Source organism: Spinacia oleracea, chromosome 1, assembly GCF_020520425.1.
Source record: "Spinacia oleracea cultivar Varoflay chromosome 1, BTI_SOV_V1, whole genome shotgun sequence".
In the NCBI taxonomy this organism is placed as follows: domain Eukaryota; kingdom Viridiplantae; phylum Streptophyta; class Magnoliopsida; order Caryophyllales; family Amaranthaceae; genus Spinacia; species Spinacia oleracea.
Window position 1 is genome coordinate 74656801 of NC_079487.1, and position 27760 is coordinate 74684560.

Sequence of the window (27760 nt, forward strand, 5' to 3'; positions counted from 1 at the left end):
CGCCCCTGCTCCCTCTCGCGCACCTCTGCCCGCACTAGTAAGCAACACATCAGGCCTTGCTCGTCGCTGTTGTTGTGTCGTGCACTATCACCCCCTCTTTGGTCCATTTTTACGCCCGGTTACACCAACTAAGTAACTATGCCGTGCTATACGCCGGCTTGGTATAAGTTCTCTTCTTCCTAATCTTCTCTATTTTAAAGCATTGATTTTTTTTTATTATGATTAATATTGGATTTTGATTTATTATTGTACTTCTGATTGGTTATGAACACCAAAGTTGAGGATTTTGTTGATTAGAATGTTGAGGACTATTTTTGATTGAAGGACATTAATTTTCATATTTGGTTTGATAAATAAATCTTCAATTTTTAAGGATTATATTAATTTTAATGATGATTTAGGGTTAGGATTTTGGCTTAAATCTTATGGTTAATTGGTTAACATAATTAGATGACAATTTTAATGATGGTAATAAATTATAATTTTCAGATTTGTTTTGAGACCTAAAGTGTCAATTTTTAATGGTTTTAAGCATGAAATTAATTGAAAATAATGCTAGGGTTTTAAACAATTAATTCGAATTATTATTTTAACAATTAACGATTAATTTCTAAATATTCAAGCGTTTTGAAACTAAATAAAGTTGCTGAAAATTAATGAACATGGATAATAATTAAGTTTCATTATTTTAATGATAGGAGGAGATTTCTAAATTAGTGGATTGAATCACAAAGTGGCTCCCGTACTTAGGAATTCAAGGTACGTACAAGTCTAGGGTGACCACCTTATTTTCATGGGAATTCATGTGATGATTTTATATTTTGATTCATGTACTTGTAATATTTATGGATTCATGTTTGAATGCGTGAGAAAACATGTTATGGATAGGGTTTATGTTTGTTGAATTGAAGTGAACAAGCATGTTATGATTGGTTATGTTTGTTGAATTGATATAACAATCATGTTATGATTAGTTATGTTTGTTGAATTTAAATAACAAACATGTTGTCCAAGTATGGTTATGCATGTATGGTTTATTCGCATGCAAGGAATGATTTATGCTATTGCACGTAATGTCTAGCATGTTATGAGCCAAGTATATTGTCCCTAGTTGCACTATGATTATTTACCACATATGAAGGGTATGCTCATGTAAGCCACCGCATGTGTTGGGTAGACTTTCGAGTCATGTTTATTAAGTACATATGAAGGATATTCTCACGTATGCCACCGCATATATAAAATGAGTCAAGGTGAATTTAATTAAGGATTATTCGTGCCTAGTGCATAATCCGCATGTTAACAGGCATGTCGTGGACTCAACGGTATGTTGAGAAGGAACAATGGGAGTAATTCCACTTGAGTCTTGAATGTTTGACCACAAGTCCTAATGATCTAAGCATGAGTATTGTTTGGTTGTTTGTTTATTAAATGCTTTGCTTGATTTTGTGTTGAGTCGGCTTTGTGAATAAATATTAATAAACGTAAAGTGCAACCAGAACAAGGTTCAAAAATCTTGGAACGTATATATACCTTGAGTATAAACATTGGGGGGAGTACCTTACCAAGGGGCTTGTACTCTTATGAATGATACAAGACGTTGTTTCCTTTCTTTTATTATTGTTGTTGTTGTTGGTTGGCTCCCAACACTCTTCCGTAATGGATATTTCTTTAAGGCCCGTTCGAAGCTTATTCTAATTAATCTATGAGTCAAGAGTCGTGTTAAGAGTCGAGTCGTGTATTCATGATTAATTGTTTACTTAATTGGCTTTCGCGTGTGATTTAATTTATCGTTGTAATGAAGCATGATAGATATAGGATTTCATTCTAGCTTGTTTGTACTCAACTAGCTTTCGCTGATTACGTGCTTTGTGTCTTGGTTATGGCTTTTGCCTTAATGACCCTACGATGATCCATCTTTTGCATTGGCATTGTTGGGGAGTAGAATCTTAGTAACATGTTTGTAGAGATGACTTGCAAGTGAAGTTATCTAGAAATGAGATTGGTTGAGCGAGTTTATTTTCACTTGCATTGTTTTAAACTCTATTTATCTATTTAGTCTAGACTATAACGTTTTTAATTAGTTAATGGATTTTGTTTAAAGTATTTTGGTTTGGGCCGTAATGGTTCCAACTTGTATGGAGGCCATGAACTATTATTTATTGTTTTTAAAAGTTAATTAATTCCGCTGCGTAATTCTGGTAATAGCCTTAGCCGTTATCACGGTGGCGGTAATACTTTAGTAATTCCTTATTTGGAGTTGGAAATGGTTTTATTATAGCAAGGAATTATTAGGGTGTTACAATTATGTCCAGATCAGAACCGGGTTGTGAAGATCATGCCCGAATCAGAATCGATCTGTACAGCTCATATCCAGATTAGAACCAATCTGTACAGATCATGTCCAAATCTGAATCAATTTGTCCAAATCAGAACTCATACGTCCAGATCAGAAATGGTGTGTTCTAATATTGTCCAAGTCAGATCTATTATGTCCATATTAAAACCAGTATGTCCAAGTCATGTCCAGATTAGAACCGATCTTTCAGACCATGCCTAAGTGTATCTAATAATATGGAATAGTTAAATAATTACTAAAGTCAAATAAATAATTTATACTCATAATAATATTATAAATTTTAATAAAATTTATTTTACATGAAATCATTTAATTTTAATAATTAAAGTTTTTGTTATTTAAATCTTCATTATGAAAAACCAGAACAGATCATATTAAATCAGTTCAAATCAAATCAGTTCAGATAATATCAGTTCAGATCAAATCAGACCACATAAGGAGAAATAAGGTGAACTAAACCGGGCCTAAGTCTTTTGTGTCTAAACTTAAGATAATGTAGAATGTAAATTTAGTAATTGGCATAGTACAGTAGTATTTTTTGTTTATCCTCCAATATTAGTTAGACCATTGTTAATCATGGGGAAAAAAGTCCTCACCTCTCTCTCTCTATCCACTTTCTCACTCTTCTTTTTTCAATTTTCCCATTAATAAAAAAAATTCTCCATCTATCTCTTATTCATGAGCAAAAGAAAAACTTTCCACCCGTCTTTCTCTACCCCTACTTATCTCTATAACAACAACAACAACAACAACAACAACAACAACAACAATAATAATAATAATAACAATAACAATAACAATAGAACAACAACAACAAAGCCTAGTCCCAAAATGATTTGAGGTCGGCTAACATGATTCGTCATAGGAGATCGTCATTGTGACCAATCAAACAAGAAAGGAACGAGAAGTTAAAAGAATAAACAAGGAAGACAAAAAAGTGATTAATGAAAGTAAAATAAGAATACATATCATAAGAGTGTCGCGTATTTGGCATTCACTGATGGTCCTAAGCCCGGATAAAAGAGGAGGGTTGCGGTAGGTTGGTAGGGGCCAACGTTAAAAATAAGTCACATATCATGACATAAATAACAACAATAATATATAAACAAAAAATTAGATGAGGTAATATAAGTTTTTGGTACATATAGTTGTAAATAAGCAAATTAGAGAGAGAAATCAAAAAAATATGTTAAATTATATCAAAATGGATATATATTATGGAACTCGAACTTTTATGACAGATGGTAATTTTATTTTATTTTATTTATGAATCAGAAATATTAATTGAAAAATAATCATTACAATTCATGTCATGCCACGTAACGGGTTAAGATTGAGTGGATTTCCCCACCCGTAATCTAAAAAATCCCCATACCAAGGAGGTTTTTGGTTTTTCATCACCAAAGTGCAAATTCCCCAATCATTAAAACCCTAATTTTAGCTTTTCCCCCTTATTTCTCCCCAAGTGCAAAAAAAAATACACATGGTTAACAATGCTCATATTCTTCACTGTCATGGAAAAAAATGTTAAAAAACCATCCTCCATATTAGCCTGTTGATATGAAAATGTAAATTAAGAACTATGAACTATTTCCACCTAAATTACATGAACGGTTTTTTCATGAAATGCCCCTGAGGTTTCACATAACGCACCAAATACACCTGCATGTTTCAAATAACATAATATACTCTTATTTAAACTTATTTTCAGCAAATACCCATAGACTTAACGGAAGTCTAGCACCGTTCGTCAATAGTTCGAATCTGCCCTTAATTAACCTAATTAATTAATAATTAACCCCTAATTAACTAATTAACTCTATTTTTTTATACTTTAATTTATTTATTTTTCTCTTTTTTCTTCTTTTCACTCACCCTTCCTTCTCTTCTGGTTCAACAAGCTCAACAACAATCCATCCCTTTCCCTTCTGGTTCCACCACCATCCACCACCGATCTCCGCCCCACCGGCCTCCGCCCACACCACCACTGATCTCCGCTTCAATCTAACTCCAGTTAAAAAAAAAATCTTCACTCTAAATTCTCAATTTTTCCCCAGATTGTTTCAATTCGATTTCTAGAAATGCGAATTGTATGTTGGTGAGAGTACAGGACAATAGCACATAGAATTAGATTAGAGAAGAGGAGAAAGTTAATTTTGTAGCTAGAATTTCAGTTTTTCGTTCTTCAGTTTTGTTGTTCTTCTTCTTCTTCTTCTTCTTCTTCTTCTTCTTCTTCTTCTTCTTCTTCTTCTTCGATTTTCCTTAACTTCTTTCTGGATTTTTTTTTATTCTGTTCGCACAAAGCAGTAGCAACAGCGTAATTAGGAGATATAGAAGCAGCGATTAGTAGAGATTAGAGCACCTAGTAATTCAATTTTGGTTTTTAGATTTCCGATTCTAGGATTAGAATTCAGAAACTCTGAATTCTTTTTCTCTTGGTCTTGAGTTTGTTCTTCAATTTTCAGAAAATGTGTTACGAATGCTATTTTAGCCACAGCTTTACCACCGAACAATGAGTTGAGCAATCCGAAATCGATGAAGAGATTGAGCGTAACGACGACACCGGATTTGAACTTGAAGAGTGAGAGATCTCGGCTTGCGTCTTTAAGGCTGGTTTCGAATCAATGCTTCTTCTTGGTTTTGTTCTTAGAGATTGAATCTAAGTTTTCAAGGTTTCAAAAAAAATTGACGATTTTTCGATGGAGGATTTTAGGGATTTTCAAATTCATTTTTTAATGGTGTTGAACTTGAACAAGAAGAGCAGGAAGGGGTGAGCGAAAATAAAGAAAAAAGAGAAAAAAAATAATTAAATTAAGAATAAAAAAATTAGAGTTAATTAGTTAATTAGGGATTTTCAAATTCATTTTTTAATGGTGTTGAACTTCTTGAACAAGAAGAGAAGGAAGGGGTGAGTGAAAATAAAGAAAAAAGAGAAAATAATAATTAAATTAAGAATATAAAAAATTAGAGTTAATTAGTTAATTAGGTTAATTAAGGGCTAATTCGAACTAATGACCAACGGTGTAAGACTTTCGTCAAGTCTAAGGGCATTTGGTCCAAATAAGTTTAAATAGGAATATATTATGTTATTTGAAACACGCATGTGTATTTGGTGCGTACCATGAAACCTCTGGAGAATTTTATGAAAAACCTGTTAAATAAATGTACTTTTTTTTTTTGTAGAGATAACTTACCCGTTTATTTTATCAAGATCGTTCAAAACTCGAAACACAAAGAGCACATTCGTGAAGAAATATCGAACAAGGAAGACTCTTAACAAGCGCAGATAAAAAAAGAATACCAAAGCTCAAGTCATCCCCATATACTGATCAAAGATGAGAGAGAAAGCTAGAGAGAGAAAGAGAAAAGAACACCAAAGAAAACCTAGAACTTTAGCTCAATTCCTTCTTACAGCCGCAGTAACAATACTCCTCTCTCATGTCAATTTATCCTCAAATCGTAAATCTCCAAAAGATCTTACTTTCCCATGCCTGGCATGGCAGATTTTATCCCAAAAGTCAAAACAGAGTGAATTTGCAAGAAACAATAAGATTTGAGTGGGTAAGGTTTGCAGACCCATTTATCAAATCTCCACGCCACCTCAACAGTAGATTAAGCTTTTCAGAGCAAGTATCATTTTATTACCATAAACCTAAGTATAGGTGTATTCCTCTGCTCGAAAATCCGCGAGATGATGGAGCTACTCAGAAGGATTTGTATGTTTTCGCTATTAATTATCGGGTTAAGCTACCTACTGAAATCTCCGTACTGGGTTTTCATGTGAAGAAACACATGTGGAGCAAGACTCGCCAAATCAATCGAGTGTGTCTGACACCGGAGCCATTTAACTATTCCAGCAAGAAAGTTTATCTTTCTGGGTTTTACAGATACAAAAATTCCACCACGCAACCAAGGACATGAAAGAGAGCGACTTGTCATGAAGTTGATCTACAACTCCAAAATATGGTAAGACCTCCTGGTTAAGTGTTTCCAACATCCCTATATAAAAGGGATACAAAGGTATGTTCTCAATCACCATTTCGTTTCTACGCCCTAGCCGTTTTAAATAGTTTGGATTATTTTCTAGCTCTAAATTGTGTCAGTTTAGCTATGTCTGATTATTCTTACAAAAATGTTGTCTTAAATGACCTTAAGGAAGGAGTTTCCCCCATTGATTCCCCAAACAGAGAGGATAATGTCTCTGCTCCTGATTCCCCCCATAAGCCAAGCTCCCCTATTGTTCCAAATTCCCCTAAAAAGCCTAACTCCCCTTCTGCTCCCTCTGTGGGTTCTGATATCAGTCTAGATTGTTAGGTTATGATTCATATGACAAAATATAAATCATGCGAAAAAACCATAAAGCCAGGAAAGCATATTATTTACACATAATCATTTAGCATAGTTTAGATGCATACACTTTGTTGCGTGCCTTCCCTAGCTGCGCCCGAACCGAACAAGAACAAGTCTTTAGGAATCCAAGTGTCGTCCCTCCGTAGATAGTCCACAGCACGTCCGGATCCGCCTTAAGCTTGACCAACTAGGATCGCCCTTAAGGTACTTAGAACTTTCGGCTAGTATAGGCAATTGTATGACTGAATTTTTGCTCTCAAAAATCACTTTGAATACTTGAATACTCTATGTAAATATGTGACCCTAGGCACCTATTTAAAGAGGTATGGAAAGGGAATTGTAATCCTATTAAGATACGAATTAATTAAACTAGAATCCTAATAGAATTCTTATTTAATTAATTCATCCTTTTAGGTTTAGGAATTTAATCATTAGTCGAAACCTGATAGCTTTAGGATTCGTATAGCACACCAACACACACGCACGCACATCAGCCCACGAGGGGCGCCATGCGCGCGCGCGCAGCCCGCGAGCTCGCAGCCCATTGCTGCGAGGCCCACACGCTGCCGCAGTGTTGGCGCGCGCTGGGCCTGCCTTGCGGTGGGCCTGGCGCAGCCTTGGCTGGTGCGTTGTGGCGCGCTGGCTTGCTGGGCGATGGCCCGGCTTCGTGCTGGGCCTTCGTCTGGCAGGCCTCGTCCGATGCTAATTCGTACGATACGCTTCCGATTAATTTCCCGATTCCGGAATTCATTTCCGACACGAACAATATTTAATATTTCCGATTCCGGAATTAATTTCCGTTTCGAACAAATATTTAATATTTCCGTTTCCGGAATTATTTTCCGATTCCGATAATATTTCCGATTCTGACAATATTTCCGTTTCCGGCAATATTCCCGATTCCGGCAATATTTCTATTTCCGATAATATTTTCCGATACGTACCATGTTTCCGTTTCCGGCAACATCTACGACTTGGATAATATTTATATTTCCGATACGATCCATATTTCCGTTTCCGGCAATATCATCGTTTCCGGAGTATTCATTTCTTGCCTGTGACGATCTCAGCTCCCACTGAAACCAAGATCCGTCGATTCCGAATATCCATAGATGGAGTATTTAATGCCATTAAATACTTGATCCGTTTACGTACTATTTGTGTGACCCTACGGGTTCAGTCAAGAGTAAGCTGTGGATTAATATCATTAATTCCACTTGAACTGAAGCGGCCTCTAGCTAGGCATTCAGCTCACTTGATCTCACTGAATTATTAACTTGTTAATTAATACTGAACCGCACTTATTAGACTTAACATAGAATGCATACTTGGACCAAGGGCATTATTTCCTTCATAGATGACCTTCCTCAAGTCCAACAGGACATTGAGGAACTCACTAAGACCTTCTTGTTTGCTAAATTTCTCGGTGAGCCTCTTGGCTTGAGGATGATTATCTCAAGGACTAAGGCTGATTGGAGAATGGTAATGGGATATGTGGAGTACCTTGATATAGGTAATCACTGGATTCTCTTGCGTTTTGCTAACCACAATGATATGCAGATTGTCTGGAATGAAAGACTGTGGCATGTGCAAGGTGAAATTTTGGTTCTCCAGCCATGGAGACCTATTTTCGACCAATTTACAGAAAAAATTCAATGGGTCGACCTTTGGATCCGCATCTCTAGGTTCCCATCTGAGCTCATCAACTTTGAGTCCATTGCTACTTTACTGTCAAGAAATAATATTGGATCTTTGGTAAGGCTTGATCAATGCTCATTGCTGCGTAAAAAAATCATGTTTGTTAGAGAATGTGTTAAAGTCGACATCTCCAAGCCTCTGAAAACTTATGCTCAAATTATGAGGCATGGTGGTAGCTATTCAAGTACCTGATATGGTACGGAGACTTTTCTGAAGGATGTGCTTTATGTGGTGATGAAGTTCACACCATAAAAGCTTGTCCTCTCCTCTCACTCCCCCCAGAAGAGTGTTCAAATCATTCTAGAAAAAATCCCTGCTTGAAAAATTAATTAAGAAAAACATGATGCTCCCCCTGCTGCCTAGACTCAACATGAATTCACAGCCCATAAAGCTTATGTGATTCATGCTAAGTCTAAGCAACGAGCTCAAGTTCCCAATGCAAGCTCCTCTGCAAACCTTTAGAATGGAAAACTTCAAAGAAAAGGTCTTCAGTGTCTAATACTGTCTCTGAAAGGCCTCTTGCAAAGGGGGTTTTCATTAATGAAGAAATAGCTGCTGCAAAGGCTAATGAAACCAGCACAAAAGTTCCAATCCAATCCAAGGATAAAGGTAAGTCAAAGTTAAATGTTGCTGAGCGTATGATCATGTTTGAAAACGAGTCCTCTGATGATTAGAATTGTGATGTTGTGATCCCTTCTGTAAATCCTCCAACTATCAAGGTTGTTGTGGGTGAAGAAAACAGTCTTGCTGCAGTTGCTCCCTCTAAAGAGCAAAACAAAACATCATCCCCGATGCATTTTCATGGCCTCCTCCCACCCTTTATCCAAACTGAATTCCCTGGTGTGGATACTGATGTGGGTGACTAGAATTTTTTGATGCTGATGTTGAATTTGAAGGTAATAAATCCTTTGATAACAACAGTGATGAAACTAGCCATTTCAACATGATTGGGGGTTCTTAATGAAGGAAATAATGCCCTTGGTCCAAGTATGCATTTAATGCTAAGTCTAATATATGTGGTTCAGTATTAATTAACAAGTTAATAAATTCAATGAGATCAAGTGAACTGAATGCCTAGCTAGAGGTCGCTTCAGTTCAAGTGGAATTAATGATATTAACCCACAACTTACTCTTGACTGAACCCGTAGGGTCACACAAATAGTACGTGAACGGATCAAGTATTTAAGTGAATATATTATTCATTAAGTACTCCATTTATGAACATTCGGAAACGACGGATCTCGGTTCCAGTGGGAGCTGAAATCGTCAAATGGCAAAATAAAGAATACTCCGGAAATGATGATATTGTCGGAAACGGAAATATGGTTCATGACGGAAATATAAATATTATCCAAGTCGTAGATGTTGCCAGAAACGGAAGCATGGTTCGTATCGGAAAATATTATCGGAAATAAAAATATTGCCGGAATCGGAAATATTGCAGGAAACGGAAATATTACTGGAATCGGAAATATTACCGGAAAGGGAAATTATTTCCGAAATCGGAAATATTAACGGAAACGTAAATATTTGTTCAAAACGGAAATGAATTTCGGAATAAGAAAACGAATCGGAAGCTCGACGAGCAACAAGCCGGCAAGCGAGCCGGCCCATCGCTCGACAAGCAAGGCAGCACCATGGGCCGTGCTCTGCGAGCAAGGCAGCAGCCTCATGGGCCGCGCCAAGCTGCGAGCAAGGCAGCAGCCATGGGCCTTGCCAAGCTGCAAGCAAGACAAAAGCTCATGGGCCACGCCAAGCCTGCGACAAGGCAGCAGGTCATGGGCCGCGCCAAGCCTGCGGCAAGGCAGCAGCTCATGGGCTGCGCCCAGCCAACGAGCAGCGAGTGCAAGGCCTGCCGAGGCGAGGGCCACAATGCACTGGGCCGAGGCAGCACGCACACCAACGTGGCCCGTTGTGGCTGCGTTGGGTTGTTTCGTCTTGGGCTCCAAGAAATACCTGACTACTTAATTCCCAAGTAGCCTTGAATTAAGTATTCCTAATCTTACTAGAATTCAAAAAATTAAGAGTTTAATTAAAGTTGCAATTCTAATTGAATAAGAATTTCAATCCTAATAGGGTTGGTAATTCTATTCCTAGCAAGACTCAAATTCCTTGTTTCCTACACTATAAATATGAGGCTAGGCGCTCATAATTATACACATCAATTGAATTGAAATCATATTATTTATTCCCATTGTGTTCAAGGGAGAACATAATACAAGCCTAACCGAATACATAAATCCTTAAGTAAAATCCTAGTTGGTTAAACCTAAGGTGGATCCGAACGTGCTGTGGACTTTGTACGGAGGGGCAACGTTTGGGGCTCTAAAGACTTGTTTTTGTTCAGTTCGGGAGGAGCTAGGGAAGGCACGCATCACATTGTATGTCACTTAAATTATTCTAATTGACTATGTGGTAATTAATTTGGATTTTGGCTTTATGGTTTTTCCACATGAATTATATTGTTGTATTATTCATAACCTAATTGTGGTATCACGAGCCTGTAATTAATTCTATAATCAATTATAGTTAACATGGATTAAATTTTATAAACTTGCAATGAATTAAAGGAGAGATTAATTTCGTGGATGTAATTGATTGCAAATTCGTGCGATTATTTGATTATATGTTCGTAGGATTTTTCGGCAGTTTTGTCAATAATTCTGTTTTTATAGTGAATTTCGCATGTAAACGACGTTTTAAAATTTTGACAAAAATCATAGATTTGATGCCGAACCCAGAATTCCCAAATTCGAAACCTAACTATGACTTTTCGGAGGTTTTAGTTTTTAGAATGCAAAATTTGTAATTTTTATGATGTTAAATTAAATATTTGCGAATCTTGTATGTAAATCTTGAATCTATGGTTGACCTACTGTATATGTTTAACAATTTTAAGGTCTAATTTTGTTAATTATACAAGCTAATTTGTAATTATAATTAATTCGTTGAATTTCAAATAATTTAGAATTTGTTTTGAATTTCATAATTAATTGATAATTTAATTAGGATCCTATAATTAAAAACCACCACAAAATTTGTCAAAACTGAAAAGTTTTAAAACTTTATGACCTAGATTTGAATCCCTAAGAAAATATGTAATCGGAAATTAATTTGAATAATAAATTTTCGATTTTTCGCCTAAATTTAGTGAAATTAATATGGATTATTAATTTGTCGTTAAATTTAAAATATAAAAGTTTTTGATTATTGTGAGGGGGTCGAAAAAGCACGAGGCTAATGCGTGACCTCGTTCCTCGTGGGCGTGACGTTGTCAGATCAAGTGTAGTTAGATTTCCTGTGAGTTTACACCCAATCGACTAGTAATATAGGAGTCGCCATTCAGTTTTTAACGACAATGGGAAAAACTGACAAAACCCGGTTATCGTGACATAAAGGGAGTGCAATTATGTTCGACCACGACGGCCATAGGTTCCCTTGTGATCCCTGGTGTGGGGATCGCTCAACGTACACCCGCAGGGCAGAGATTGAGAGTTCGGGGGACTGTAACTACAGAGAGGAGTGCTCATCGATAACTCGAGAGGCAGGTTATCCTTACTAGCTCAACATAAATAATTGAAGGGACATGCGTTTAAACTATTAAACTATTCTGAATTGATTTTAGCAATATGCAACACATAATACTAAATCGGTCGTGATTATCTTATTTAGATTGATTTAAGGTACCTAGCATGATAGTTTAATTGTCCAAGGTATTATCTTTATTAGGCGTGATAGATCAATCAAATTAATAGTTTAACAATTTTATAAAAGGGTGATGAAAGCGATTAAATCATGCGAAGGGACACATTACAACGCACCCTTGAGAGGTGCGTCACGGTTCTCAGAAAACTAACCACTTGGCTTTGCTATTTCTCCTTATATTTAACGAATCTCGGGTTTCTGAGCAGTGTTCCAGTATTTAGGCTTAATTCATCAGCTACGGGGACAGGATACGTTCTGTTCGACTTTTGGGTCGATTGCGACAGAACGCGAGGACAATTTCGCAGCGTGAGGCTTAGGCTTAGGGTTGGAGTGAATACTCAGATTATGAATTGTGTGTTCTGTTCACGTCGGTTTTGAGGCTGTATTTATAGGGAAAGAGTTTGCGGAAAGATAGATCTTTAGAATCCGAACCCAAAGAGAATTCGGAGACGACACGGCCCCAGGTATTTTCAGCGCCCAGGGCTGGGCGCCGATGATTTTGGCGCTCAGACCCAGGCGTTGAAAATAGGGTCTGAGCCGAGCCTTTTGTCAGATTTGGACTCTTAATCAGGGAGCTTTTGAGACTTATCCGAGTTTCTTAGTGCGTATCAACTTATGACGGAATGCGTCTGGGCCCGTTACGAACTCTAGGTTCGTTAGGAATTTAATTAATACGTAACTCTTATTTCCGAATTATAGCAGGAATAGAATTCCTTTGCCAATTCTATCTCTTTTAGGACTTATGTTGGAGTGCAACACCTAATTCCGACAGATTTCTATCTTTTATGTCATGCCACTTTTAACAACTACCCGTTATGGTAGTTACTATTTTTAGCAGGTTTCTATAAATAGCAGGTTTGGCTGAAATGAAAAGGGTGATCGAGATTCGTTATTTTATAGGAGAAGCGTTGCCAAGTGGAGATTTATGTTCTCATCATCGAACCTTTCCTTTCGGGAATGGGGACAAAAGTAGGTGTCTACAGTTAGCCCCCACTTTGACTGAGTCTTGGAGTAAGACGATGGTCAAAGTATCAGACGGAGTGGGTCATACAAGCCATGGTATATGTGACCTGTTTTGCGAGGGTCTCACGAGCCCCCGAGTGATAACATTTGACTTAAGGGTCATCACTTGAAGTGTTAACATATTCCTCACGTGTCATTGGAATTTGTTAAGTATAGAAACTCCCTCACTTTGTCATTGGAAGTACCTACAGATGTATAGAAACTCCCTCACTTTGTCATTGGAAGTATCTACAGACATTTTCGAAACCAAAGCTATAAAGTGTAACCAGGCCTGGCCAAGCCCGATCACGAGGCAAAAATGTTTTTAAAGATTCTCATTTTCAGGGTTAGCTAAACGAGAAAACCCCCTTGTTTTTATAGGACGTAAAACGAAGGAAAATCCAGCACATCGCTCTTTTTTGGAAAAGCGGAAAACCAATCCTTTGATTTTTGGAAAAGGGAAACCATCTTTTGATTTTTGGAAAAAGATAAAACATCTTTTGATTTTTGGAAAAAGATAAACCATCTTTTGATTTTTGGAAAAAGATAAACCACCCTTTGATTTTTGGAAAAAGATAAACCACCTTTTGTTTTTTGGAAAAAGATAAACCATCCTTTGATTTTTGGAAAAGGATAAACCGGGAAAAGTTATTGCTGCAACAAGTAAGGACCTGCGCGGTTAGTGGCGCAGACCCCGCCCGCTGAAGGTGGGCGAGCCTGTTTTTGTTTTTGAATATTTTATTTTTGAAAACTGAGGACCTGCGCGGTTAGTGACGCAGACCCCGCCGGCTGAAGATGGCGAGCCTGTTTTTTTGTTTTTGGAGAATTCATTTTCTTTTTTCATTACCTATATATATTCTTTATAAAAGGCTTTCATGATTACGACCTGTTTGTGGGTCGCAATATTTTCCAAGTGGTCGTGTCCTATAAGTGGGTCCACGCCGTGTATGTCTCTCGTTAATAAATAACGAGATTTTTGGAATGCCTTTGTTTTTCTGCGGGAAAGGAATATTAAGACAACAGATAATTCTTACAAAAGGAAACTTGCGCATGCCCCGACAGCGAATATTCGCTGTCTGGGTAAGCAATTTCAGCGCCCAGGACTGGGCGCGAGAATTTCTAACGCCCAGAGCTGGGCGTTGAAAATGCAAGGGGGAGGCTGGCCTTTAAAAGCGCGGTCCATTTCCTTCTTCCTCCATTCTTTCGCCATTTTCGCTCGAGCTTCTCACTCAATTTACTCATTTTCCACTCGTTTCTTTCATTTTTCTTCACGAATTCTACTCCAAGTCACTTCCTAATCCTCCCAATGTAAGTAATTTTGAGTAATTTTAAGCTTTTTGTCAATTTTGAGCATTTTTTGTTGAGTGTTCTTGAACTTTGAAAATTGATTTGGGGGTTTTTGATTTCGTGCCCCTTTCTTTCAATTAGATAGCTGAAAATGTTCTATATGACATGTTAATTAGTTTGTGCATGTTAGTTTTCGCAAGTATGTTGGTTTTTGTTGAATTTGGGCACATTTATACTAGCCCCCAAGTGTACCTACGATTCTAGTATTTTCTTGCAATGTAGGTGTTCTTGGTATACTGCTTGCGTTCCTCATAATTCATGAGTGACAAATTATGAAAGAATTTCGACTTTGTTGGAGTTAATTTTTGTTTAGAGAATTTTTGCTAAATATGAACTTAGTACTATGTTTTTAGGGAAAAAAAATTGTATGACTCCATTTCATGAGCGGAATGCCCTCTTTTTAGGGATGGTGTGAGTGCCAACTTTGTTAAAGGTATAATGCCTTATTGTTGTGTCGTTGACCAGCATGTCTGGCGAGTCATCACCTTCCTCTGGTGACCATGCGGAGCGTGGCATGACACGTCAGTCCATCGGTGCGGGACCCCTATGGGTGGGTCCTTAATACTACGACGGTCGGGATCTGCACTACGACCTGAAGCATCACGTGACCACTCGTCTTCACGCGAGGAGGGATACTACAGTCCATGGTTACGGTGCGGCGATGAGCGAGACCGTCTTTGGTTTCCTGAGCTCGGACGCCCATGCTTTGGTGAGGGAGAGTTCGATGTTCCCGGTAGTTGAGACTTTCTGGGAGGTACTGCGACTCAACATCTCCCTATCTTTCTTGCGGTCGTTCATAAGATGGTGGTGGGATACCACCAATACTTTCCACTTTCCTTGGGGCGAGATGACGATTACTCCCGAGGATTACACTGCTTTGACAGGCTTGGCCTTTACAGGGATTCTCGTTCGTTTGAGGTCTGATGGCCCGCCGCCGACTGTTGCTGAGGGCACTAGGCTCATGGGCTCATTGCTAGGTCAGAGATTGCCTTCGTACCAGGCCCGTGGGATACCCTATGCTGACTTGATGTGGGGCCTGGAACGTGGGGTGGAGGAGTCGCCTTTGAGAAAGGCCCGGCTGTTTTACCTCCACTTCACCACTTCTACCTTTCTGTCGGGCCCTACTGACACCTTTGACCCGATGTGGATAGACTGGGTGGAGGACGTATCTTCGCTAGGCGCCTACTGTTGGGGCGATTTCGGCTATGCGACGCTCGTGGGCCAGATGAGTCTGGCGGTGCGAGAGTCGGACCCGCGTAGACGTCATTTCGTCATTGCATTGGCGGGGGTGCCGCGGTTTATTGAGGTATGTGCCTCGCTCTTTTTGCTTTCATGTCTTTATTGGGCTCTTTGATATACATTTTGTTTTACTGTCCATTTTCTTTCTTTTATAGCTTTGGGCCTTTGAGCATTTACCTTTTCCCTATCTGGTTTCTTTTTATTTATTTTTTGGTGTGCGAGATCTGATTGTGATTGTTATTTACAAATAGGTGGTCTGGACCCCATGGCTCTCTTTTAGGGGTGCATACGCTTCGGTCAGTTATGCCCTGAGCCAGATGCGGGTTTTATTCGTTGGTCGCCGTGACCCCGTCTGGTATCTGGGAGAGCGGGTACGTATGCAGACCGTTGGAGTCTTCTCGGTGCCTCATCCTCCACCTGCGACCATGTTGGCCACCCGTTCGATAGGCGAGGCCTGGAGGGTTCATTCGAGGGCGGGCGTCCCGGCGACGGAGTTGGTGATAGCGGGAGCTAACTACCATCAGTTCATCCTGGATTCTCTTCGTCTCCCGGAGCCTGGCGCTGTAAGTCGCTCTTTTTATTCTCATTATTTTTGTTGTATTCCCATGCTCGTGCCCATGTATTCATGTTATCGTGTTTCGTGCAGGAGCATCCTGATCCTTCGTTAGGAGGATGGGTGCCTCCCGATGCTCGGATCTCATATATTGGGGAGGGTGGATCCGAGGTTGTGGAGATTATCCCGGAGGGCCGGGTTTTCCATGCTCCGCTCCCTGAGGGAGTACAGGCGGTATGCACCTTTCATTTATGCATCTTTCTTATTCTCTTTTTGTTTTCTTTTGTTACTGACATTCCCATTTCAGGTCCCGGCCCGTACGGCCAATGCGATGGTGGGGGTGATCAACCGGTTGAAGCCCGCGTTGGTTCGGGCCCGATCCGCACTTTCTTGCAGGAGCCCCCGCTCTACTCAGGTGATGTGCCTGCTTTTTGTACATTTTCTTTGGTTGTCTTATTCTTGTCACTTATTTTTTCTTTTTGTTTCTACAGACGGAGACAGGGCGAGCCGGGGCCGATGACACAGGGCCGTCGGGGTTCGGGGGACGCGGCCCCGCGGAGAGAGAACGGGAACGGCACTCGCCCTTACGGCATCGCCGTTGTGACGTGGGGACGAGTACTTCTGGGGCACGACCTGAGCGGGAGCGTGGGCGGCGTTCCATGTCAGTGGCTCGCGAGTCTAGCCCCGAGTTGCAGCCGCAGCCTCAGCGTTGGGGATGTTCACCCTAGGGGTCCTCGCACCATGGGGGGTGGACGGGATGGACCCGTGAGGCTTGGAGTGGTGAAGCCGAGGACGAGCCTTAGGCTTACTTCCACTTTTGTATTTTATTCATTCTTGTATTTCGCATGTACATATGATTTATTATATATATATATACTTTTTTTTTTTTTGCGAATCTTTGGTGCAAGAATGTTTGAGCCTTCATTGGGCTTGCTAGGTTGCCTTTATCACATGAGGTCTCAACACGTAGCATTATGACGGTACTAAACTTTCAAACCAACGACAATTTTTGAAAAAAGAAAGGATTCTATATATTGTAAACAAAAATGAGTTCGTACAAGAGTGCACACGTACTAGACTAGCCGACTACTTGGGGGGTATTACATATGTATATTTTCTTATGTCTATATTTGGGGTTTTTGTCCTTGTCAACTCGTGGCATACTCCTCTGTTGGGTTTGTGCCTTCATAAGTTTCTTGTGGCTATCCTTTTCTATGTATCTTTGGACTTTTAGCTTTACTCGTGCATGGGTCGGGGTATAGTGCCCTTTGTAATGTCTTTCCCTCTCGATGTGTTCCATGACTTTATTATTCCTTTTTTTTTATTGGACCGAATCCTTGGTACGGATTGCCTACGTATCTTTGTCAGAATCAGGTCGTGCGTAGTTCTTACTATATATGTTTTTTGAAATGGGTGTTTATTATTCGTCTGCTACCCCCCTAAGTGTTCGTGATTCTTTTGGTAATTCGAGAAAGAAGTACCAACACTTGCAGAAACGGGAGGACTGGTGGCAGAAGAGAATGACGCCCAGGTAAAGGCGTTGGAAAAGATCGGCGCCCAGGTCTGGGCGTGACAAATTATGACGCCCAGCCCTGGGCGTTGAAACTCAGTTCTTGCAAGCTTTTCGTTTTCGTCGTTTTTTTTTAATATTTTAGTGAGTCTTATGCCGTTTAGAGTAGTGTGCAGAATGCTTGCTTATGAGTTTAATATGTATTATTAAAATGCCTTAACTCCGGACTGAACTTTATTAAACATAATATTTTTTTCAATTGGTCTAAATTCGTGAGGTTAGCGAATTCCGCTCCCTCTATGTCAGCCAATTGGACTGCACCGCCTGGTAGGATGGTTTTTACAAAGTATGGTCCGGTCCAATTAGGCCGGAATTTTCCTTGGGGGTCCGTGGTAGGTGCACGGACCTCTTTTAACACGAAATCACCTTCTTTGAGGTTTTACTCTTTTATTGAATTGCCTTGCGATACGCTTTTGATACACTTGCACGTGATGTAAAGCTCTCAATCTCCGTTCGTTTAAAAGGACGAGCTCGTCGTACCTAGCTTGGACCCAATCGGCCTCGGGTAGCTTGCTTTCTAGGACGATTCGGAGGGAGGGAATTTCCAACTCGATTGGTTGGACTGCTTCCATTCCGTATACCAAGGAGTAAGGTGTTACCCTAATGGAGGTGCGGATTGAGGTTCGATAACCCCATAATGCAAAGTGTAATTTGTTGGGCCAGACTCTATAGTTTTCGGCCATTTTTTCAACTATGACTTTAATGTTTTTGTTTTCCGCCTCTACCGCGCCGTTCATTTGCGGCATGTAGGGAGAGGATTTGTGATGTTTGACATGATATTTTTCGAGTAGGTCTTGGACTTCGGCCCTAAAGTAGGAACCTTGGTCGCTTATGATTTCGTGTGGAACCCCGTATCGACAGAATATGTTCTTTTCAAGAAAGCGAGCTACATGCTTGGCCGTTAATTTAGCGTAGGAGACCGCCTCTACCCATTTAGTGAAGTAATCAATTGCGACTAAAACGTACTCGTGTTCCCCTACACCTGTGGGTGTTACTTTGCCTATTATGTCTATACCCCAGGTAGAAAAGGGCCATGGGGAAGTGAATGTGTATAGCTCTGAGGGAGGTAAGTGGTTAAGGTTACTGAAAATTTGGCATTTTGGGCAGGTTTTCACAAAGTGATGGCAATCGGTTTCCATGGTGGTCCAATAATACCCTGAGCGGGATATATTTCGGGATAGCATTTTGCCGTTCATATGAGGTCCGCACACGCCGTTATGGTATTCTTCCATTAGTCTTTGGGCTTGGTTTTGGTGAACATAAAGTAGCTTGATTTTATTTGGCGTGTATTTGTACCATTCTCCCAAGATTATGCTATATTGTGATGCGAGGAGGCGTAGGGCTCTTTGTGCTCGCGGGGAGGTGTTTGGGGGGAATTCCCCACTTGTTTTATAACGAAGGATGTCCGTATACCATGGTTCTTCTTCGGTATTTTTAGGTTCGGAGTCTATGGCACAGCAATAAGCCGGCTCTTTTCTTCGTTCGACCCGAAGGGTCATTCCGTCCCACTCCTTCGGGATGTTGAGCATCGAAGCTAACTTTGCTAGTGCATCCACGAATTGGTTGTCGTCTCTTGGTAAGTATGTATACTCGATTTTTTCAAATTGCTCGACTATTTGGTCTAAGTGAGCTTGGTATTTTGAGAGACTAGTGCTTCGGACTTTCCATCTTTTGGATATGTGGTTGATTATTAGGGAAGAATCCCCGAAGACTTGTAAATGTTTGACTCCGAGGCTAACCGCGGCCTCTAGCCCGACTATGCAGGCTTCATACTCGGCGGCGTTGTTTGTGGCCTCGAAGTCAAGTTTGACGGAAATTGGTATATGGGCCCATTCGGGACTGACTAGGAGAACTCCGACACCGCATCCCTTTTGATTGGATGCTCCATCGAAGTATAGTGTCCAACAGTCATCTCGTACCATCAGAAGTTCCTCGTCAGGGAGGAGGTAAGCTTCTGTGGTTTCCTCATTCGTAGCATGTTCGGCCAGGAATTCGGCTACCGCTCTTCCTTTGATTGTTTTTTCCGGCATGAATTTTAGATCGAATTCTGAGAGCATGACTAGCCATCTGGATAAGCGACCGTTTAGTGCGGGCTTTTCGAACATGTATTTTAAGGGGTCTAGTTGTGACACTATATGATCGGTGTGGGCTAATAGGTAATGTCTGAGTTTTTTGGACGCCCAAACGAGGGCGAGGCAGGTTTTCTCAAGTTCTGTATATCTCGTCTCGCACTGTATGAACTTCTTGCTCAAGTAGTAGATGGCTCGCTCGGATCCATGTACATACTGTGAGAGCATTGCTCCCGCTGCAGTATCCGTGACGGTGAGGTATAGACGTAAAGGAATTCCGGGCAAAGGAGGGGAAAGGACGGGTGGTTTGCTTAGGTATTCTTTGATTTTATCGAAGGCAGTTTGGCATTGTTCATCCCATTCGGATTTTTCTTCTTTTCTTAATTTTTTAAATATTGGCTCACAAGTCATGGTAAGCTTAGAAATGAACCTACTAATGTATTGCAGCTTTCCTAGGAAACCCCTTATCTGTTTTTCATTTTTTGGTGGGTGCATTTCGGTAATGGCTTTAATTTTGGATGGGTCAATCTCGATTCCCCGTGTACTAACCACATATCCGAGTAACTTTCCGGAGGTTACCCCGAACACACATTTTTGTGGGTTTAGTCTCATGTTATATTTTAGGATTCGGGTGAAGAATTTCCTAAGTGTCGGGAGGTGACCGCGCCGGTCTTTAGATTTGACGATCATGTCGTCTACATAGACCTCGATTTCTTTGTGTATCATGTCATGAAGTAACGTGGTGGCGGTTCTTTGATAGGTGGCCCCCGCGTTTTTCAAACCAAAAGACATTACAGTGTAGCAATATGTACCCCAAGGGGTAATGAAGGTTGTTTTTTCCATATCTTCTTCTGCCATAAGTATTTGGTTATATCCTGCGTACCCATCCATAAAGGAGAGAAGCGCATGTTCCGCTGTGTTGTCTACTAATATGTCAATGTGAGGTAGAGGGAAGTCATCTTTGGGACTAGCTTTGTTAAGATCTCGAAAATCTACGCACATTCGCACTCGTCCATCTTTTTTAGCTACGGGGACAATATTGGCCACCCATTCTGGGTAGTTACCTTTATGAAGCCCGCGTCTTGTTGTTTAGTGACTTCTTCTTTTATTTTCAAGGCTATTTCCGGCTTAAGCCGTCGTAGATTTTGTTTTACTGGCGTCATTTTGGGATCCAGCGAGATCCCATGCTCAGCGATTTCCCGATCTATTCCGGGCATGTATTTGTAGGACCAAGCAAAGACACCTTCGAATTCCCGTAGAGTGGAGATTAGATCGGTTTTTTCAGTGGGAGTTAAGGTGAGGCTGATTTTAATGAATTTAGGATTTTCTTCTGTTCCAATATTTACCGATTATGTATCCTCAATTATGGGGGTTTTGAGTTCTTGTTCATTTACAGCTTTTATTAATTCGGTATATTCTTCTTCTTGCTCTTTTTCGTGCTCATTAGTGGCGAGGCATTCTGCATTACTACTCGGATTTTTAAGCGGCATATACTCAAAAGTTTTGTTCATCTTATTAAAGTCGTGAAGCATTACATCAAAAAGATCTCCCGGAGTGGATATTTCCGGGTCTAGACTAGTTTTGGGAGGGATTACAATTTTATTAGGTTCAGACTTGGATTCAGACTCGGATTCTTCACACATTGGGCCTTCTCCCGCAGATATCTTGAATTTCATTCCACGAGCATTAGTCCATTTGAAGGTCTTGCGCCACCCTTGTTTGGTTTGGTCGATCTTTAGGGGTGATGGGGCGATCAGTTTAGTGGGATCAAATAATTCATCTTGAAGGGCCAATGCCATGATTTCTGTTTTGCTCCTTGTTCTTTTCTTCTCTAACCCAAACAATAGCCCGAAAGCATGTGTGTTGGGGAAGGATTTTGGCATTGTGTAGCTCTTTGAGGCGAGTAGCCTTTTAGAACGTAGAGGGTCGTGTCCCAGAGCATGCATCTCTTGGGTTTGTGCGACCTCTAGGAGTGGATGTTCAGGATATGCCACTTCCATTGTGATCCTTGATGGCTATCACGGGTAGGTATTCAGGGACTCTGTATTAACATTATGGAGTAGGAGACACATTAGTTTATTTTATGAGTTGGCCTTCTAGACACTTTATGACTACCCTTAAGTCGGACTAGTACATTTGGACTATCGTGTGTGCACTCTGAACTCTTTTATATTTTCGAAAATCTTTACTCGTGTGACATTCAAAGCTATTTTAATTATCTTGCTCGGTTTTGGTGCCGAACATTGCCGTCATAGGAGGCCTAATGACGACACAAGGAGTCGTTTATCTTATAAGTCGTTCTTAGAATCGAGTGCTTTTTCATACGTCCTCGTAGCAAATTTTCTACGAATTTTTTATTGCTACGTATATTTTGTGCGCGGGCACCGAGGCTGCGGTGCCTGGCCAAAAGGCCAAGCAGCAACTTCAGCGCCCAGCGCAGGGCGTGAAAATGTTTGGCGCCCAGCTAGGGGCGCTGAAAATGCGTCCCTGACTGGTACTCGTATTCTATTCGCGTATTTTTTTTGTACATGCGACTTAATTTTGCGTGCTTGGTCCAAGTATGCATTCTATGTTAAGTCTAATAAATGCGGTTCAGTATTAATTAACAAGTTAATAATTCAGTGAGATCAAGTGAGCTGAATGCCTAGCTAGAGGCCGCTTCAGTTCAAGTGGAATTAATGATATTAATCCACAGCTTACTCTTGACTGAACCCGTAGGGTCACACAAATAGTACGTAAACGGATCAAGTATTTAATGGCATTAAATACTCCATCTATGGATATTCGGAATCGACGGATCTTGGTTTCAGTGGGAGCTGAGATCGTCACAGGCAAGAAATGAATGCTCCGGAAACGATGATATTGCCGGAAACGGAAATATGGATCGTATCGGAAATATAAATATTATCCAAGTCGTAGATGTTGCCGGAAACGGAAACATGGTACGTATCGGAAAATATTATCGGAAATGGAAATATTGCCGGAATCGGAAATATTGCCGGAAACGGAAATATTGTCAGAATCGGAAATATTATCGGAATCGGAAAATAATTCCGGAAACGGAAATATTAAATATTTGTTCGAAACGGAAATTAATTCCGGAATCGGAAATATTAAATGTTGTTTGTATCGGAAATGAATTCCGAAATCGGGAATTTAATCGGAAGCGTATCGTACGAATTAGCATCGGACGAGGCCCTCTAGACGAAGGCCCAGCACGAAGCCAGGCCATCGCCCAGCGAGCCGCACGCAGCAACGCACGCCTCGACCAGCCCCAGCGCAAGGCCAGGCCCAGCCAAGGGCGCGCGCGCACGCAGCACCGCACATGGGCTGTGCGCTTGTCGTGGGCCGCAAGGCCTGCGCGGGTGCACGGCTTGTACGATGCGTGTGTGGGAAATCCTAATTCTATTAGGATTCGTGCGAAGATTAAAATCCTAATCTTATTAGAATTGCTTTGTTATTTAGAGTCCTAATAAAGTTCTAAATAACAAATCCAAATCCTAGTAGGATTACAATTCCTTTTCCATACCTCTATAAATAAGGGCCTAGGGTCATTATTTATATACAATGTTTTCAAGTATTCAAAGCTAGGATTTTCAAGCAGAAAAATCAGCCATAACTCTTGCCCATTTTAGCCGAAAATAAGTAGTACCTTAAGGGCGATTCTAGTTGGTCAATCTTAAGGCGGATCCGGACGTGCTGTGGACTATCTACGGAGGGACGACACTTGGAGTCCTAAAGACTTGTTCTTGTTCGGTTCGGGCGCAGCTAGGGAAGGCACGCAACAAAGAGTATGCATCTAAACTATGCTAAATGATTATGTGTAAATAATATGCTTTCCTGGCTTTATGGTTTTTCCGCATGATTTATGAATTGTCATATGTATCATAACATAACACTTAATTCATTCATCATCTACAGGGGACAGGATACTTTCTGTTCGACTTTTGGGTCGATTGCGACAGAACGCGGAATCAATTTCGCAGCGTGAGGCTTAGGCTTAGGTTTGGAGTCAATACTCAGATTATGAATTGTGTGTTCTGTTCACGTCGGTTTTGAGGCTGTATTTATAGGGAAAGAGTTTGCGGAAAGATAGATCTTTAGAATCCAAACCCAAAGAGAATTCGGAGACGACACGGCCCCAGGTATTTTCAGCGCCCAGGGCTGGGCGCCGATGATTTCGGCGCCCAGACCCAGGCGTTGAAAATAGGGTCTGAGCCGAGCCTTTTGTCAGATTTGGACTCTTAATCACGGAGCTTTTGAGACTTATCCGAGTTTCTTAGTGCGTATCAACTTCTGACGGAATGCGTCTGGGCCCGTTACGAACTCTAGGTTCGTTAGGAATTTAATTAATACGTAACTCTTATTTTCGAATTATAGCAGGAATAGAATTCCTTTGCCAATTCTATCTCTTTTAGGACTTATGTTGGAGTGCAACACCTAATTCCGACAGATTTCTATCTTTTATGTCTTGCCACTTTTAACAACTACCCGTTATGGAAGTTACTATTTTTAGCAGGTTTCTATAAATAGCAGGTTTGGCTGAAATGAAAAGGGTGATCGAGATTCGTTATTTTATAGGAGATGCGTTGCCAAGTGGAGATTTATGTTCTCATCATCGAACCTTTCCTTTCGGGAATGGGGACAAAAGTAGGTGTCTACAATTATATAAATCGTTCACAAACTTGCACGCACGAAGCCACGGAAGCTAAGTGTTATCCTTAAGGGGTGTTGCATAGTGCAGGCATGCAACGACGAGCAAGGGAGCTCGTCGCCCATGCGGTACTAGGCAGCGAGCAAGCACGAGCATGCGTGCGCGGGCACGGGGCTGTGCGGTGTGTATTGCTCAATGTGATCGAGCAAGGCGATGAGCGTCAAAGCGCAAGGCAAGAGGTAGGGCAGCAACACAACAAGCAAGGGAGCTCGCGTGCCACTGCGCCAAGCCCCCTGCCCAGCGCACAACAGCAAGCACAACGTGGGTTGTTGCGTTGCTCGTTGTGATGCATCACTCGGTCAGCGACAATCAGGTCATGGGCGCTGCACTTGTGCACGCGGCTCATAGGCGTTGCGATGTGGCTTGCTTAGGCGTGGCGTGGGCTTCGGCCTACGGCCTTGCCTTGGCACGTTGGGTCGTTTATTTGATTTTCGGTTGAACGTCGATTTAATTAAATTTCGTAATTTTAATTTTTCTCGGAATTTAATTTTGATTATTTTAATTATTATAAATTATTTTATACTAATTATTTTAATAAAATTAAAACCTTGATAAAATTATAATTAATTAATTTTAATCAACTAAAAATAATAATAAGGGATTTAAAAATTATTTTATATGAGCTTTAAATTTTAATTAAATTTGTAAGGTTGGACTAGGGAATACAATTTTATGTTAAAAATTTGTAAAGCATGTAAATTCTTGGTATTAGTGGGAGCTTTTAGTCATAAACTCTTGATTAGGTCTTTATTCCTTTAAGGTTAAAACAACTCGATTAGAACTAATAAGGTTAAATAATTTGTAGATTGTTGGAACCTTTGATTAGTTGCTGCAAATGTTTATGTGACGCATGATTGTTTTTACTAAGTTGCTATGTGGGTCATTCATTTATAAATGAATGGGTGAATGTTATATTGTAAATGTACTGTTTTGCAGGTTATGGAAAGTGACTAGTATGGCCCAAATAGGATAGAAAATATGGTCTACGTACCATTAATTTGAATGTAAAATTGGTCTTATGCACCAAAGTTTTTATTTAAATATGGTCTGCGTACCATCAAATAGTTGTAATTAGTTTTAATTATAGCATATCCTATTTGAAGAAAATGGCGCTTCCCATGGTGAAATTAAAGACGGAGTTTCCAATCCATTTTCAAAGACGGAGTTTGAAGTTGAAGCTTCAAGATAAAGTCGGGTCATACTAGATCACATTTAAATCTTATGCATGCTATAAGTTATTTATTGCTTTAAATATGTCTTAATAATGCATGAGATTATGGCTTGATTATGTTGCATGATTAAGGATTTTAGTTCACTTAAAATCTAACCAACATAGTAAGAGCCTTAAGTTCCAAACTTTAAAAAATTGAGTTAAAATGTGTCATTCCAAAATAACGCTTACTTGGATAACCTTTACATAAATCTAAGTAATAGTTTTCTGCCATAGCGAGGTGTTACTTGTTGATTCTAAAAGGGTAAGGTACACAAATAATTGTGAGTACATGTTAGTTTTGGTGAAACTCAACGATATAAGTAAGGAGTCCTTTTATGTCGTGGCAAACGGGATAGGTTTACCTAATAAGTTTTTAGACGTACCTATCAACCAAGCGTAGTTTCTAGACTATTAGAAAATGATTTGCTTACCTAAAATATTTTAGAATTGAGTCAGAATACATAATGTGCTTAATTCTTCAATGATTTAAGGATCTTGGATTCATTTTATTCACACATGTCGGAACACAAAACTCGCATAAAATGCTTAATAAATATTGAATTATGCATGTAGCCTATAAATATGTGATCAAGGCTCATAATTTATAACGAGTTTGAAGTATTCAAAGGTAAGAATTTTGAGCAAAAATTCAGTCATACACTTTGCCCATAATAGCCGAATATATTAGTACCTTAAGGGCGATTCTAGTTAGTCAATCTTAAGGCGGATCCGGACGTGCTGTGGACTTTCTACGGAGGGACGACACTTGGAGTCCTAAAGACTTGTTCTTGTTCGGTTCGGGCGCAGCAAGGGAGGGCACGCTACAAAGAGTATGCATCGTAATTATGCTAATTGTTACGAGGCAATTAATTTGGAATCCTGGCCTTTCTGGTTTTTCCGCATGATTTATATTCGTTTATATGTATCATAACCTAACAAACAAAGGGGTATTACTTCTACAATACATCTGAGAACAAGGTGTTTGTTGCTCGAGATGGTATCTTTTTGGAAAGAGATCACATTTCCAAAATGACAAGTGGGAGAAAAGTAGACCTCGAAGAAATTCGAGTTGAACAAAAAACTCTAGAGAATGCTCAAGATGGCATTCAGGTTGAAACTCAAAGATCTTTAGAAGTATCTGGTGAGAATCAAGAACCAACTAGAAATGTAACCCCGCATAGATCGCAGAGATATAGGTCTCAACCAGAAAGATACATAGGTATTTTGACAAATGAGAGCCATGAAATTCTATTGCTGGAAAGCGATGAACCTGCGACTTACAAACAAGCTATGACGAGCCCTAGTTCCAAGCAGTGGCAAGTGTTAGGTTATGAATAATATAAATAATATAATTCATGCGGAAAAAACATAAATCCAGGAATCCAAATTAATTGCTACATAATCAATTAGCATAATTTAGTATACATACTATTTTATGCGTGTCTTCCCTAGCTGCTCCCGGACCAAACAAGAACAAGTAAAGGACTCCAAATGTCGTCCCTCCGTAGATAGTCCACAGTACATTCGGATCCGCCTTAGATTCAACCAACTAGAATATTCTCTAAGGTTTTATGGGCACTCGGGAAACTCACAACACAACGGTGATAGGCAAGTATCAAATTCTCCCTTGAATTTAATGTGTTGGAATAGAATAATAAATTGTGATCATGAATCACATATTTATACGGTGGAAATAAGGAATTACAATCCTACTAGGAATCAATTAACTAAATCTATTAGGACTCTAGTTAATTAATAATATTAGAATTCTAGGGACAATCAAATACTAAGTATTTCAAATCTACCCTTATTGTCTAATTTTAGTAGATTTAGGAAAACTATAACTTGTGTCCCAAACTACTTTTCGCGCAAGTAGCTTGGCGCACAAGCTTGCTTAGCGTGAAAGCAACCGGTCGGCCAAAGGCCTTGAAGCGTGTGGCC

At 40.0% G+C, this 27760-nt stretch overlaps 1 protein-coding gene across 3 annotated transcripts; it reads left to right on the top strand.

Moving 5' to 3' along the window:
• Window positions 1–5673: 5673 nt before the first annotated feature.
• On the top strand, window positions 5674–17148 carry LOC130465605 (uncharacterized). 3 transcript variants are annotated; one of them, XM_056834436.1, is made up of 6 exons: window positions 5674–6325; window positions 14927–15767; window positions 15952–16263; window positions 16347–16487; window positions 16561–16668; window positions 16745–17148. In XM_056834436.1, exons 2-6 carry the CDS (start codon window positions 15123–15125, stop codon window positions 16979–16981), a joined length of 1443 nt encoding a protein of 480 aa, XP_056690414.1. In that variant the 5' UTR covers window positions 5674–6325; window positions 14927–15122; the 3' UTR covers window positions 16982–17148. The 3 variants fall into 3 exon arrangements, with proteins under 3 accessions (XP_056690414.1, XP_056690415.1, XP_056690418.1); XM_056834437.1 differs by lacking the exon at window positions 5674–6325 and adding an exon at window positions 6361–6379; XM_056834440.1 differs by lacking the exon at window positions 5674–6325 and adding an exon at window positions 8254–14422.
• Window positions 17149–27760: the final 10612 nt, after the last annotated feature.

Excerpts from the sequence above, each read along its gene's own strand:
- LOC130465605 (XM_056834436.1), top strand. The coding sequence starts at position 15,123 with ATGAGCGAGACCGTCTTTGGTTTCCTGAGCTCGGACGCCCATGCTTTG. Across the intron at positions 16,264-16,346 it reads GTCTCCCGGAGCCTGGCGCT|GAGCATCCTGATCCTTCGTT; the intron begins GTAAGTCGCTCT and ends TGTTTCGTGCAG. Across the intron at positions 16,488-16,560 it reads TCCCTGAGGGAGTACAGGCG|GTCCCGGCCCGTACGGCCAA; the intron begins GTATGCACCTTT and ends TTCCCATTTCAG.